The 13,068-nt window shown below is 36.8% G+C and overlaps 1 protein-coding gene across 1 annotated transcript in view; it reads right to left on the minus strand.

The window, feature by feature from the left end:
• Positions 1 to 6,582, minus strand: part of LOC134745105 (uncharacterized) — a 49,493-nt gene extending 42,911 nt beyond the window's left edge. The window contains exons 1-2 of the mRNA XM_063679046.1: positions 6,239 to 6,582; positions 87 to 1,383 (exon numbers count right to left, since the gene is read on the minus strand). Coding sequence (XP_063535116.1) covers positions 87 to 1,383; positions 6,239 to 6,421 — 1,480 coding nt within the window. The 5' untranslated portion in view covers positions 6,422 to 6,582. The remainder of the gene's footprint in view (positions 1 to 86; positions 1,384 to 6,238) is intronic.
• Positions 6,583 to 13,068: the final 6,486 nt, after the last annotated feature.

The following is a 13,068-nucleotide window of genomic DNA, read 5'->3' on the forward strand; positions in this document are numbered from 1 at the left end:
AAAATAACATAAAGTAATGTGTAAAAAATGAATATCAATTTTAATTAATTAATCAGATCCTTAAAAGCTATACTAATACTATGTACCTTCAGGACTAGTGGCATAATGTGATTTTCTCTTTGGTAACTGCACAAGTGGCTCAATCATTTGTGTTTTCTTTCCAATCTCATTTTGATTCTCAATAGCAGGTTTGGGTGGAACTGTAGAACAACCGTCTACTCTGTCTTCACCTTTCTCCAAATCCTCATGTGCAGTGGGAGTTTTTGGTGCACTGAGGCTTATCATATTGTTCATAAAGTCTTCTTCATCAGTAATTTCCCCAAAAAACTCCTTATTTTTTGCAGATATGTCATCTTTCGTTTTATTAGGACTTCTCTTATTTTCCGATTGTTTAGGTTGTGGAGGTGGTGGAATACTTATTATATCATCATAGAAGTCTTCATCATTCTCTAAGTCAATTATGGGATCGATTTGGCTGTATGAAGTGTTTTCTTGCTGAGGGTCTATTTCACTGCTGCGTCTCATGAATGGTTTGCCGGGCGAGCTTTGGGAAAGTCTCATTAGCCATTGTTCAGATTCACTATCAGTATCACTATCCTCTATTTGAATGGGTTCATTATCGTCAAATCCTAAATATTCTTGCTTTACATCAAACACTTCATAATCTGATATTTCATTTTCAGTATTCATTACTTCTTCTTTGACTATTAATTTTGGTTGTTCCTCTATAATTGGATCAATTTTAATTTTCTTAGTGTCACATTTTGGTTGTTCCTCCAAATTCGGATTGTTTTTAATATTCTTAGTTTCATGTTTTGGTTGTTCCTCTAAGATAGGATCCATTTTAACTTTCTTAGTGTCATGTAAGCTCTTTTTAGAATCTTTGGTTGTTACTTCACTATCACTATCTGATAAAAGGTTGATGACATTTGTGCTTTGTTTAAGAAGGTCCTCTTCTTTTTTTGTTATTTGATTGTTTAAACTAGAATCAGTTAGATAATCATCTTCTTTTTTAATTTTTGTACTACTAGTATTAATGTAATCAAGTGATTTTCTTTTTAACGACTTAGACTCTGATTTTAGTTTATTAGATAAAAGTTCTTTTGCATTGGCCTCCCCTGCATCCATGGAAGAAAGTTTCGATTCTAGGTTATCATCACTGTCACTAAGATATTGTATTCTGCTAGATGTAGATTCTCTGTTCAATACAGTTTCATTGTGGTTTTCGTTGACTAATTTATAAACGTGCTTGTCATTGTCAGTGATGGATGGAAGCGAGCTGACCACTGTGGTCCATCCAAAACCTATTAAATCATTATGCTTGGCAGATATTGTAGCTCCAACAAGTATTTTTTTACTCCCAATGTAGGTGCCATTAGAACTCTGAAAATTTATTAAAACATTTCTAAAAGAAGAATTTAAAATGTTGCATAGATCAGCCTGATTAGAGGCAAATATTTTTAAAATCTTGGTTTTACAAGTTACAAGCCATAGTGAACTATGCAAAAACCAAAATAAGGTTAATTATTGTTTAATTTTTTTGGGGCTTTGGTTGTCAGACACAATATTTTGTGTAATAGTTGTCAAGGACATATTGAAGTCCAGTCAAAGGTCCCACTTTGTCCCTTACCATAAGGACGAAATTTATTTGTATGTTTATATGAATAACCTATTAAAGCGTTATTATGGCAAGCGACAAAGTGGGACTTTTTGCCGGGAAACAACAAATATGAAGATATAGAGGTCCACAAACAGCCCAATTTAAACACAATGTTAAGTAGGTAATTATATGAATTTATTACAATAAAGCAATGCGAATAATATTAATATTTAATGTACGATCCAATGAGCACTATACTTAGCCTTATGTCTAACATCTATAAGGTTTTCTCTAAATTAATATTATTATTATTTTCTCTAAGAGATCTCTTTCTCAGCCTAAGCTGGTAATTAGTATTATCTACGAGCCGGAGCCAAGTAGATGATATGTGACACTTAAGTTAAATTAGTTTTTACATCTTCTTGCAGGAACTTCCGTATGATTCTGCAAGTGTTAAGTATAGCTGCCTTTTGTAACTGTATATAAGTATTTGGTTTCAGGTCAATGAGTTTCAGACTGTGGTGGAGGTATTTAGGAATGACACCAGTGGTTGACAAAACTATGGGGACAATGTATACTTTTCCTGATTCCAGATCCTGGTAACTTCATCTTTAAGCTTAGAATAAATTTAAAAGTAACGAATTGATGAGCGAAAAACGAAAAGTAATGAATTCTTAGTGTTTCTGTTTTGAAAGTTTCATCTGATATCTTATGTATTTGTATGTATGTATATTGTATGTATTTATATGAATATTATATATACAGATATATGTATGTATGTCTATGCCTATCCATTATTTAACTACTTGTATATATGTAATCACTATGTTGCACCGCCTACAAATTATCTGCTTTGCCCGAAGGTTGACTGGTAGAGAATGCCTCATAGCATTAAGTCCGCCTTTTGTACGATTGTATTTTCTTTTGTGCAATAAAGATTAAATAAAATAAATAAATAAATAAAAGTGGAAAAATTACTGCCTTGGGTGAGACTTGAACTCACGGCCTCTGGATTGGATTTTGGAGTTCAAGTCTCACCCAAGGCAGTAATTTTTCCACTTTTAAGTTTATTCTAAGCTTAATAGCATCGATCGCAGACGTTTCTGCTTGTTAAAAATTAATTTATCTTTAAGGTTAGTATTGTAAGGTGTTAGAACGTGACAGGCATGGTGACAGGCAGTAAAAATGCTACCGTGCTAAGCCCGCAGGTGTGCGTATGCGTATCATATGGTCAGAAGCATAAGAAAAAGTATCTAAAAAGTATCTAAATTTGAAAAAGTTTTATAACATTAATTAAAGTTTTATAAGTCTAGGACCTACGTGATTAAGAGACTATTTTTTTTTTTAGTATATTTTTGTACTTTTTCAGTAATAGTTTTATCTAGGTTGTGGGTGTTGGGGACAGCGATATCTATTAGGTAAGTAATTTTTTGTATTTTGTTAGTCAAGGTTATATCCGGTCGGTTATAGTGAGTCATTGTGTCGGTGAGTATGGCGCGGTCAAAGTACATTTTGTGGGTTTCATTTTCTAGAATACAGCTAGGGCTATATTTGTAGTAGGGTGTGTTACTGTATGGTTATGTTTAAGAGCCAGTTTTTGATGTACGATATTTGCTACCTAATTATGTCGATGGGTGTAGTCTGTTTGTGTAAGATTAGGGCATGCTCCGGTGATTATTATTATTATTCAGTAAGCAGGCAGGCAGTTGTGACAACTGATATAGTCTGTATCCAGTTATATTAAACAGAATCTCAGAAGAAATGGAAGAAACGACAACCTATGGAATAAGCGGGCTTCAGAGCAGGGTTTTCAACTATAGACCACATGCATACCCTAAAACAGTTGATAGAAAAATATCAAGAATATGGTAAAGCTATGTACATTGCATTCGTGGACTACAACAAAGCATTCGATTCCATAAAACACAACTTTCTTTGGAACGCTCTAATGCAACAGGGCGTCCCCAATAAGTACATCCGTATAATTAGAAATGTTTACTGCAACAGCACGGCTCAGATAAAACTAGAAGCAACTGGTGAAGTTTCCAATATCAACTGCACTTTAGCTGACGCGGAGTTCAGGGCTCATATTTTTTTTATAGAAAGTACTCATCATAACCAATCTCCCCAGAGTCCCCACCAAGTCTTATGGCGCGGAACCCCATAGTTTTCGAGAAAAAAAAAAGTAAAAGTTCCCATACAAACTTCCTTTAACACGGCTCTGGCGCATTCAGTTGTCAAAACTGAATGCGTTCCTACGCAGTTTAGGACTATGATACATCTAGGTGTACTCTTTAAAATTCACCACTCTCCCCACCCCTCCACCTGACGCTACACCCCCTCCCACCTTAAAATGTGTCCCCGTTGGTGGTTTTTTGACATTCTCACGAAAACTATAATAGATATCAAAAAAGTGTCAAGCACAGAATTAATCCTTATTAAATTTGGAACAAAAAAGGCTTTATGTGTCTTTGTACAAGTTGGACGGTATTCACTTGTATAACCTTAAAATTACAAAATAACCATACTCGTTTGACGACGTGCATTATATTTTCAAAACGACTAGACGGATTTTAATGAAATATACCTAAAGTTCACCGCAGTGAAGCCAGCTATCAAACAAAAAAAAAACACATTAAAATCGGTTAATCTGTTTCGGCGCTACGAGGTCACAGGTAGACACACAAATACCAAAGACATCATCCTTTTTCAACTGGAAATATTGAGATGTGTACGCTATAGACCAAAATTCTTTTTCATCAACCCTCCCCACCCCTCCCCCCTCTGTGTCTCCCCCACACCGCAAGGGGCCCGAAATGCGGTTTTACAAGCCGTTTCGATTTGGGATCCAAAACTGACGAAATGTCACAAACTGTCAATTTTGACAGTATAAATCTACACTTAACAATGTCACTGGGTGCTAAATTATATCCCAAAAAGATAATTTACACTGAAAATGACAAAAACTGTCAATCTGTCAAATTTTACTGATATGTTAAACAACACTAAACTATGACACTTAGTACCAAACTTTAACAAAACATGTTAATTTTCACTAAAAATGACAAAAACTGTCAAACTGTCAGTTTTGACAGATGCGTCAAACTACTTTTTCCATCCCATGACTAATGTTGAAGGTCCTATCAAAATCGGACAAACCGTTTCGATTTGGGATCCAAACCTGTCAAAATGTCACAAAATGTAAATTTTGACAGATAGTATAAATCTACACTTAACAATGTCACTTGGTGCTAAATTATATCCCAAAAAGATAATTTTCACTGAAAATGACAAAAACTGTCAATCTGTCAAATTTGACTGATATGTCAAACAACACTAAACTATGTCACTTAGTACCAAAACTTTAACAAAACATGTTAATTTTCACTAAAAATGACAAAAACTGTCAAACTACATTTTCCATCCCATGACTAATGTTGAAGGTCCTATCAAAATTGGACAAGCCGTTTCGATCTGGGATCCAAAACTGTCAAAAATGTCACCAAATGTCAATTTTGACAGTATAAATCTACACTTAACAATGTTACTTGGTGCAAAATTCTATCCCAAAAAGATAATTTTCACTTAAAATGACAAAAACTGTCAATCTGTCAAATTTGACTGATATGTCAACCAAACCGTAGTTCCACTAGGTACTGCCAGGGTTCAGCATCAGCTCTATCATGGGTCTCTCCGAAGTGCTCATCAAGACGATTCAAATGACCAAAACCGCGTATGTCTATGTTGCACCAAACCTGAATTCCAGTAGGTACTAGGTACTGCTACTACCGCCAGGGTTCAGTCAGGGTCATTTTGCTGTCTCATTTTAAAATATCACGAATTTAATTTTATTAAACGTTAATGCAATTGAGAGTAATTCTAATTAATTTTTTGAAACTTTAATGTCTCAAAAATTTAATTTGAATTAACTTGAATGCAATTGGTGCGTAATACAATTGGTTAATAGCGGAACTAATGGTTAATGCAATTGATCAATGGTTAATTAAAATTAACAATTACGGCCAACACTGACGAAGGGCCTACACCTAACCTATCCAGGTTAAAAATAACTATCTTATGGCGTCTGTTTTTTAATGCGGGGGGCTTCGGCCCTCGAGCCCCCCGTCCCCCCTTTTGTCACTCTTCTTGTCCTTGTCCTAAACCGCGGAGGAACATATTCATCAGTTTTGACAACTGAATGTGCCAGAGCCGTGTCGAAGGAAATTTGTATGGGAACTAACATTTTTTTTCTCGAAAACTATGGGGTTCCGCACCATAAGACTTGGTGGGGTGATTACTTATGATGAGTACTTTCTATAAAAAAATATGAGCCCTGAACTCCGCGTCAGCTAAAGTGCAGTTGAGCTAATTTGTATGGGAACTTTAACATTTTTTTTCTCGAAAACTATGGGGTTCCGCGCCATAAGACTTGGTGGGGACTCTGGGGAGATTCCTTATGATGAGTACTTTCTATAAAAAAAATATGAGCCCTGAACTCCGCGTCAGCTAAAGTGCAGTCCTTAAATGGTACCTATATTACTTAACGATTTTAGAATATTTTTTTTAATATGAAATATGACGATAAAGTATGACATGCAGGTGTGAGGCTAAGTAGAATAAAAGTAGTTTTGTACTTACTTTTAAGTCTGTAATTAAAATGCGGTCTTTTTGTGCTTCTATAACACAATGATTTCTCGATATCACTATGCTTGATAACGTTATTTTATTGTCGTATCCTCTGCCAATAGATATTTTTGTGTCTTCCTCCAAAGTAAACTCCTCTGTGCCAAACTTATGACGACATAATTTCCACTTTGCCATGCTTCTTTTATTATATTTACTGCTAAAAAATGCTTAGACAAATTGGTTGTTTAACTTAAAAGCATTTTTGAGGTTCTTTACAGCTGTTCTTTTGTCATGTATTACAACGTTTTTGCATGTAATTGAATTATAACGGCTTAGAATAGCCCCATAAATGCCTAGATAACTTTGTTTTGTGGATAAACCTTGAAGAAAACAGTTAACCGCACAAAAACCGACGAATGCGAAAAGGTGAAAACTTGAAAAGCTGTTACTTTCATTTGCTTTGACATTTTTGACAGATGGTGGCACAGATGCAATATGTTATAACCGCCAAGGTCGCTGTGCGGTGCGGTAGTGTGAGTTGCGTACATAAAGGAAACATTTTAGGCCTCTCCAGACTATGTGCGTGAATCGCGGCGCGACTTCGCGGAGAGAACATGTAGTGGTATACAGTTTTGTTTCTTTTTAAAAATAAAAGAATGTTTCCTTTAAGTAAAATGAGATAACTTAAGGTTTTAAGGTACTTTTTCTCCAGGGACCATAATTTTTTTCCACACTGTATAATTTCATAAGCTCGCTCCAGACTACGAAGTGTGGGAACGCGAGTGTGGAGTCGATTTCGCTGATTAGCGAACTAGACTGGAGTCGCGTTCGCGGCTTCGCGCCGCGATTCGCGCACGTGTGGAAGGTCCCATAAATTTCAATTTTCAATTTCAATTTATTCAATAAAGATAACATGATCTTAATTTTTGTTAGTATATTCTTAAAAATAATGTTAGTACTTAAAAATTTAATTCGATTTTACATTTAAAATTATTTCATTAATTACAGGACAACACACATGATCAGCAATCATCTTTAGGATGCTGTTTGGGCTGTCCCTCGTTCTGCTCAGCAGAGACGCTGCATTTTTGCGCAAGATTGCTGCAAACCCATCGGTGCGTGACTCCGCGAACATGGTGGATGCGCTGCAGAATTTGGGCAGGCCAATCAGCATCCTAAAAGCATTGTTGTACTGCACCCTAATAGCATTGTATGACTTTTGGGTATATCGGACCCACAGGCTGCCAGTGTAAAAAGAAGAGCAGTATGCCTTGAAAAGCGTAATTTTCATTGCTTTTGAACACCTAGCAAACCTGCGGGCCAGCATGTTCGCCCTCACACACAATGCTCTTCGCTCTCTCTCCATATCGGCATCGTCCTTCAGATCATCAGTAACAACGTGGCCGAGATATTTGAAGCGAGTGACTCTCGTGAGGGCGATGCCGTTTAATTGGACGGGAGGTATAATTGTGGGATACTTGTTTCCAGCCTTAAAAATCATTATCTCACTCTTTTTCCCGTTATACAACAGACCGTGTGAGGAGGCGTAGGATTCACATACAGCTATAAGTTTACGGAGCGCCCCAATGGAGGGAGCCAGCAGTACCATGTCGTCCGCGTAACTGATGTTGTTTAGGCATACGCATAAAAGTTTGACGTCTAAAATAACACTCGTACTGCGTGTGCTATCAAAATCGTTGCAGACTTACCTTGGTCTGACTCTAAATTAGTTAGTAAATCAGCTTGATCCAGCGCTTTTTTGTGGCAGCTGGATCCAGCATTTGGTTCGCGCCAATCCAGCAAAAATCCACCTTGATAGATAACGGTGCTGGATTGCAATCCCTACAAGTAGGTACCGTACAGTAATATGTTTAAAGCAGAGTAAATATAAGTATTGTAGGTACTTTCTCGCAACCGAGAGGACCCAGTATATCAAGTTCAATGTAAAGGGTCCTCCACACTCATGCGCAAATCACAGCGCGAAGCCGCGAACGCGAGTGTGGAGGGCCCTTTAGACCATCGAAAAAATTACTCGCTCGGACAATGAACTACGTTAAAATTCCATAAACAAATTATTGGGTTAGTTTTACTTAATATATACCTACTCAAAATATCATATCATATCATTTATTTATTGTATTGTCATGTACATAATAGGTCTTAAAGCCTGACCGAATATATGATCACGCGCCATGTTTCGGAAATTCATTGAAACTGTGGCGAACCTCTTTGGTCGGCTTACGTCCGCCTGCGAACGCAGCCCGCTAAGCCGATTATGTACTTCTCGTTTATCAAAAACTGACTGATGTAAAATATATTTTTTTATTTTTTTTATTTAAGAGCTTGTCACCGAGGTGAACATGTCGCTCCATAGAAAACAGTAATACAAGTTATTCTTTGATTTTGTCAGAAGAAAATATAATTAGTTTTTCTTTCTTATTTGTTAATTGATTATTTATTTATACCAAAAAATAGAAGTCCCACAACTATATCACGTCGGGGTCACCAGTTGTGGGACTTCTATTTTTTGGTATAAATAAATAATCAATTAACAAATAAGAAAGAAAAACTAATTATATTTTCTTCTGACAAAATAAAAATAGAAGTCCCACAAAACTATTTTTTTCATACTATACTGAACTGTGACCCTATACATGAGAATAAACACCGCCCTCTTGACAATGATCATATATTACTGTCATATGTCACCCGTGGACCACGAACGCTGTAAAGGGTTCGAAACGTCGGGATGTATTATAAATTCAATATACGCGATATAATCCGTTTTCATAGTTTTATTTCATATATTACTGGTCAGGTTTTACATTATATAAAGTCAGATCATGACATCCTGTAAGGGCACACAATATCAATCATCAAACAAACAAGGAACTTAACTCACTTCGCTTGGACGAAAAAGGCGTTATTTCCGATGGCTGGTTAGACTTTCGAATACCATTTTCTTAGGCCACCAAACGAAGACCAAAACATTGCCAATCGGGAGAAATAATTCGTGTATAAGCAAATTTTAGCATAGTTGTAGGGAATGTTGCGGGAATGTTGTATTAAACCACATACTAAAAGTACCCGAGAGTGGGCTGGGGCTGGAGCTAACGGGTACGGGGGGGTTTTAGTGACCCTTTTTATAGTTTTTCGTAAATCACTTAAACGGTGGCACGTAGCAAAAAATGGTCTATTACATAAGTAATCTACATAAAATTTTCTACAAAAAAGGTTTAGTATACTTTTTCGCTAGGACCAATATTTCAAAATACATTAGTGGGAAAGTTACTTCTGTGGGAGCTTGTTTTAGATTTAGGTACATACTAGTATGCACTCTAGGGATGCATGCGCATTGCATCTGTTATGCATAAAACTAACTTTTAATGTTGTAATTTTAATCACAGTAATCAATAAGTACGTATTAGGTAAGATAAAATAATAATAAGAGCGCACCGCCAACAAACTGTTACACAGTTTGGCGAAATTTTTGTAACGAAATTAATGTATGTTCTCTTTATATAACAATAAATTAAATTAAATTAAAAAAAAACATAAATATAAAAGTGGAAAAATTACTGCCTTGGGTGAGACTTGAACTCACGGCCTCTTAATCAAGTCTCACCCAAGGCAGTAATTTTTCCACTTTTAAATTTATTCTAAGCTTAATAGCATCGATCGCAGACGTTTCTGCTTGTTAAAAATTAAGTTACTTATAATTTGTTCTACGGTCTTTTTAGGGTTCCGTAGCCAAATGGCAAAAAACGGAACCCTTATAGATTCGTCATGTCTGTCTGTCTGTTTGTCTGTCCGTCTGTCTGTCCGTCCGTATGTCACAGCCACTTTTCTCTGAAACTATAAGAACTATACTGTTGAAACTTGGTAAGAAGATGTATTCTGTGAACCGCATTAAGATTTTCATACAAAAATAGAAAAAAAAACAATAAATTTTGGGGGTTCCCCATACTTAGAACTGACTCAAAAAATTTTTTTCATCAAACCCATACGTGTGGGGTATCTATGGATAGGTCTTCAAAAATGATATAGGTTTCTAATTTTTTTTTCTAAACTGAATAGTTTGCGCGAGGGACACGTCCAAAGTGGTAAAATGTGTGTCCCCCCCCCCCTTGTAACTTCTAAAATAAGAGAATGATAAAACTGAAAAAAATATATGATGTACATTACCATGCAAACTTCCACCGAAAATTGGTTCGAACGAGATCTAGTAAGTAGTTTTTTTTTAATATGTCATAAATCGTAAAACGCAATTTACCTTTCACTCACGTTTCACATAAAAAATACATTGTTAAAATTATGTAATGTACGGAACCCTCGTCCGACTCGCACTTGGCCGGTTTTTTATTTTTATTTTTCGTAAATAACTTGTAAACGGTTGCCCATAGCAAAAAATTATCTGATACGTAAACAATCTGTATAAAACTTCCTACAAAATAGATATAACGGTTGTCCCTAAAATACCACGTCAAACTGACACTGGAGGTAGGACACCCTAAGAGGATCCAAACCAGCTTAACATGACCTCAGTAAAAATTGCACGGTTTTCGAATTATTATAACCGATTTAGGTTTTTATTAATTTTGCTCTTTTTAGGGTTCCGTACCTCAAAAGGAAAAAACGGAACCCTCATAGGATCACTCGTGCGTCTGTCTGTCTGTCTGTCTGTCCGTCTGTCACAGCCTATTTTCTCCAAAACTACTGGACCAATTAAGTTGAAATTTGGTATACATGTAAGTTTGTGACCCAAAGACGGACATGTAACGTAAACAAATGAATTTTAAACATGGGGGCCACTTTTGGGGGGTAAATGTGAAAATTAAAAATAAAGTATTTCAAACTATATCGTATTACATATCAAATAAAAGAGCTCATTGTGAGAATCTCAAATATATTTTTTTTCTAATTTTAGGATAAACAATTTAGAAGTTATTCAAGAAAATAGGCAAAAAATGACCATTCCCCCCCTTTATCTCCGAAACTACTGGGTCTAAAATTTTGAAAAAAATACACAAAATAGATCTTTACCTAAAGATTACAGGAAAACCTATTAGAAATTGCAGTCAAGCGTGAGTCGGACTTAATTACTTAGTTTTTGATCCGACCCCTACGGGTTTTTTTAAAGACAAGTCACTCACGTCTCACGTTTCACATAAAATATACATAGTTTAAAATTTGTAATGTACGGAACCCTTGGAACGCGAGTCCTACTCGCACTTGGCCGGTTTTTTATCACTGACGGTGCCAGTTTGGATTCTCTTAGGGTGTCCTATACCTCCAGTGTCAGTTTGATGTGGTATTTTTGCGACAACCTGTATATCTATTTTGTAGGAAATTTTATATAGATTATTTACGCACAAGACTATTTTTTGCTATGGGCTACCGTGCCTACCGTTACAATCAATCAATCAAACTTATATTGATAAAATAGAAGTATTTTACATGTCAACACATTAATTCTATTTAATAGGATCACACATAGTTATTTAATAAATAAGAACATTACATGTCTGTCTTTATGTCACAAACTTACATATTTGTATCAAATTTCTGTATGTCTCAAGTAATATTTTAAATACATTTATTTACATACAAGATATATACAGTGGTACTACGTAAACGAAATTAATAACTAGCTTAAATCTAAAATAGGCCCTTGAGGCATTGTACCAAGGATGCTGGCGGCATTTCCCCGCTGTATCGCAATGCTGATACGTTGTGCGAGAAAGCCGCCAGCTCTTCGGTCACCAGTTACGTCAACCAGACGCTTCGCGATTTCTGCAAACAACTTATGCGCGCTGGGACCCCATGGACCTAGAGTTTCAACTCCAAATGGAACGAAATGATACTCTCTACCGAGGCTCTTATATTTATTACGTTTTAAAATTTCGGCGCTTTCCGCCGCTCCGCCCGCTTTTACATTAGTCCGTTGGAGGTGGGACGGTGCCAGTGTGTCTACGCAGGTAGCATCCCACACCAACATCCGTCCCAAGCTCCAAGGAACCAAGGACATCCCATCGGGCCTCTTGCCATCATCTCTGATAATGCCAGTCGGCTCAAGAAGAGCGGGTACATTGATGGTGGCAAGAGACCGACGGATTATGTCATTAAGCGACGCATGTCTTGAAAAACGGCCGGCACTTTTTTGACAAGATAATCCATGGTGTCCCAGTCGGTCCACGTCCGTGCCACAAGAGCATATGTGTGGCGTACACACCGAAACCCCGAGTCGCAAACCAGTCGCCAGTCTAAGGGAGGCCGGATCCAAGAAAGTACCAGTATTAGGCGAAGGATGGGCATGTAGCCAGTAACCCGCTTCCCGGGCTCCGACCGCCAAAAGCCTCGCGCGGTCTGGACCTGTACAGTTGTTTAGGAGAATATTGTAAGTTAAATCACAGTAAACATTATCCCAACTCCTTTGTGAATTTGGGTTGTCTGGAAATTGTTTTCCCGGGCAAGCAATTTTAAAAGCATTTTTGGCGTCCTCAAAGCCCGCAATCTCACAGTTTGTGGGCAAAGCCCTTAAAATATTTCCTATGAGACCAGACGTGCTATGAGTGGACGCCAAAAAGGCTGGGGAAGCCACACTGGAAATTTTGCGAATTCCTAAACCTCCAAACCGAATAGGGAGGGACGCTTGAGACCAGGAAGGCTCACTTAGCTGAATGTTTAGAATAGTCTCTAAACTAATTTTGATCAAATCATCTAAAGGCGACAATAAATTTTGATGTTTCCAAAAAGGACAGCAGCGGAGCACATATATAAATTTAGGGACAAAAAGACAAAATTTAAGAATCACAAGAGCATAATGAGGGCTAATTTCGAGT

The sequence above is a fragment of the Cydia strobilella genome, chromosome 11, assembly GCF_947568885.1.
Source record: "Cydia strobilella chromosome 11, ilCydStro3.1, whole genome shotgun sequence".
Taxonomy (NCBI): Eukaryota; Metazoa; Arthropoda; class Insecta; order Lepidoptera; family Tortricidae; genus Cydia; species Cydia strobilella.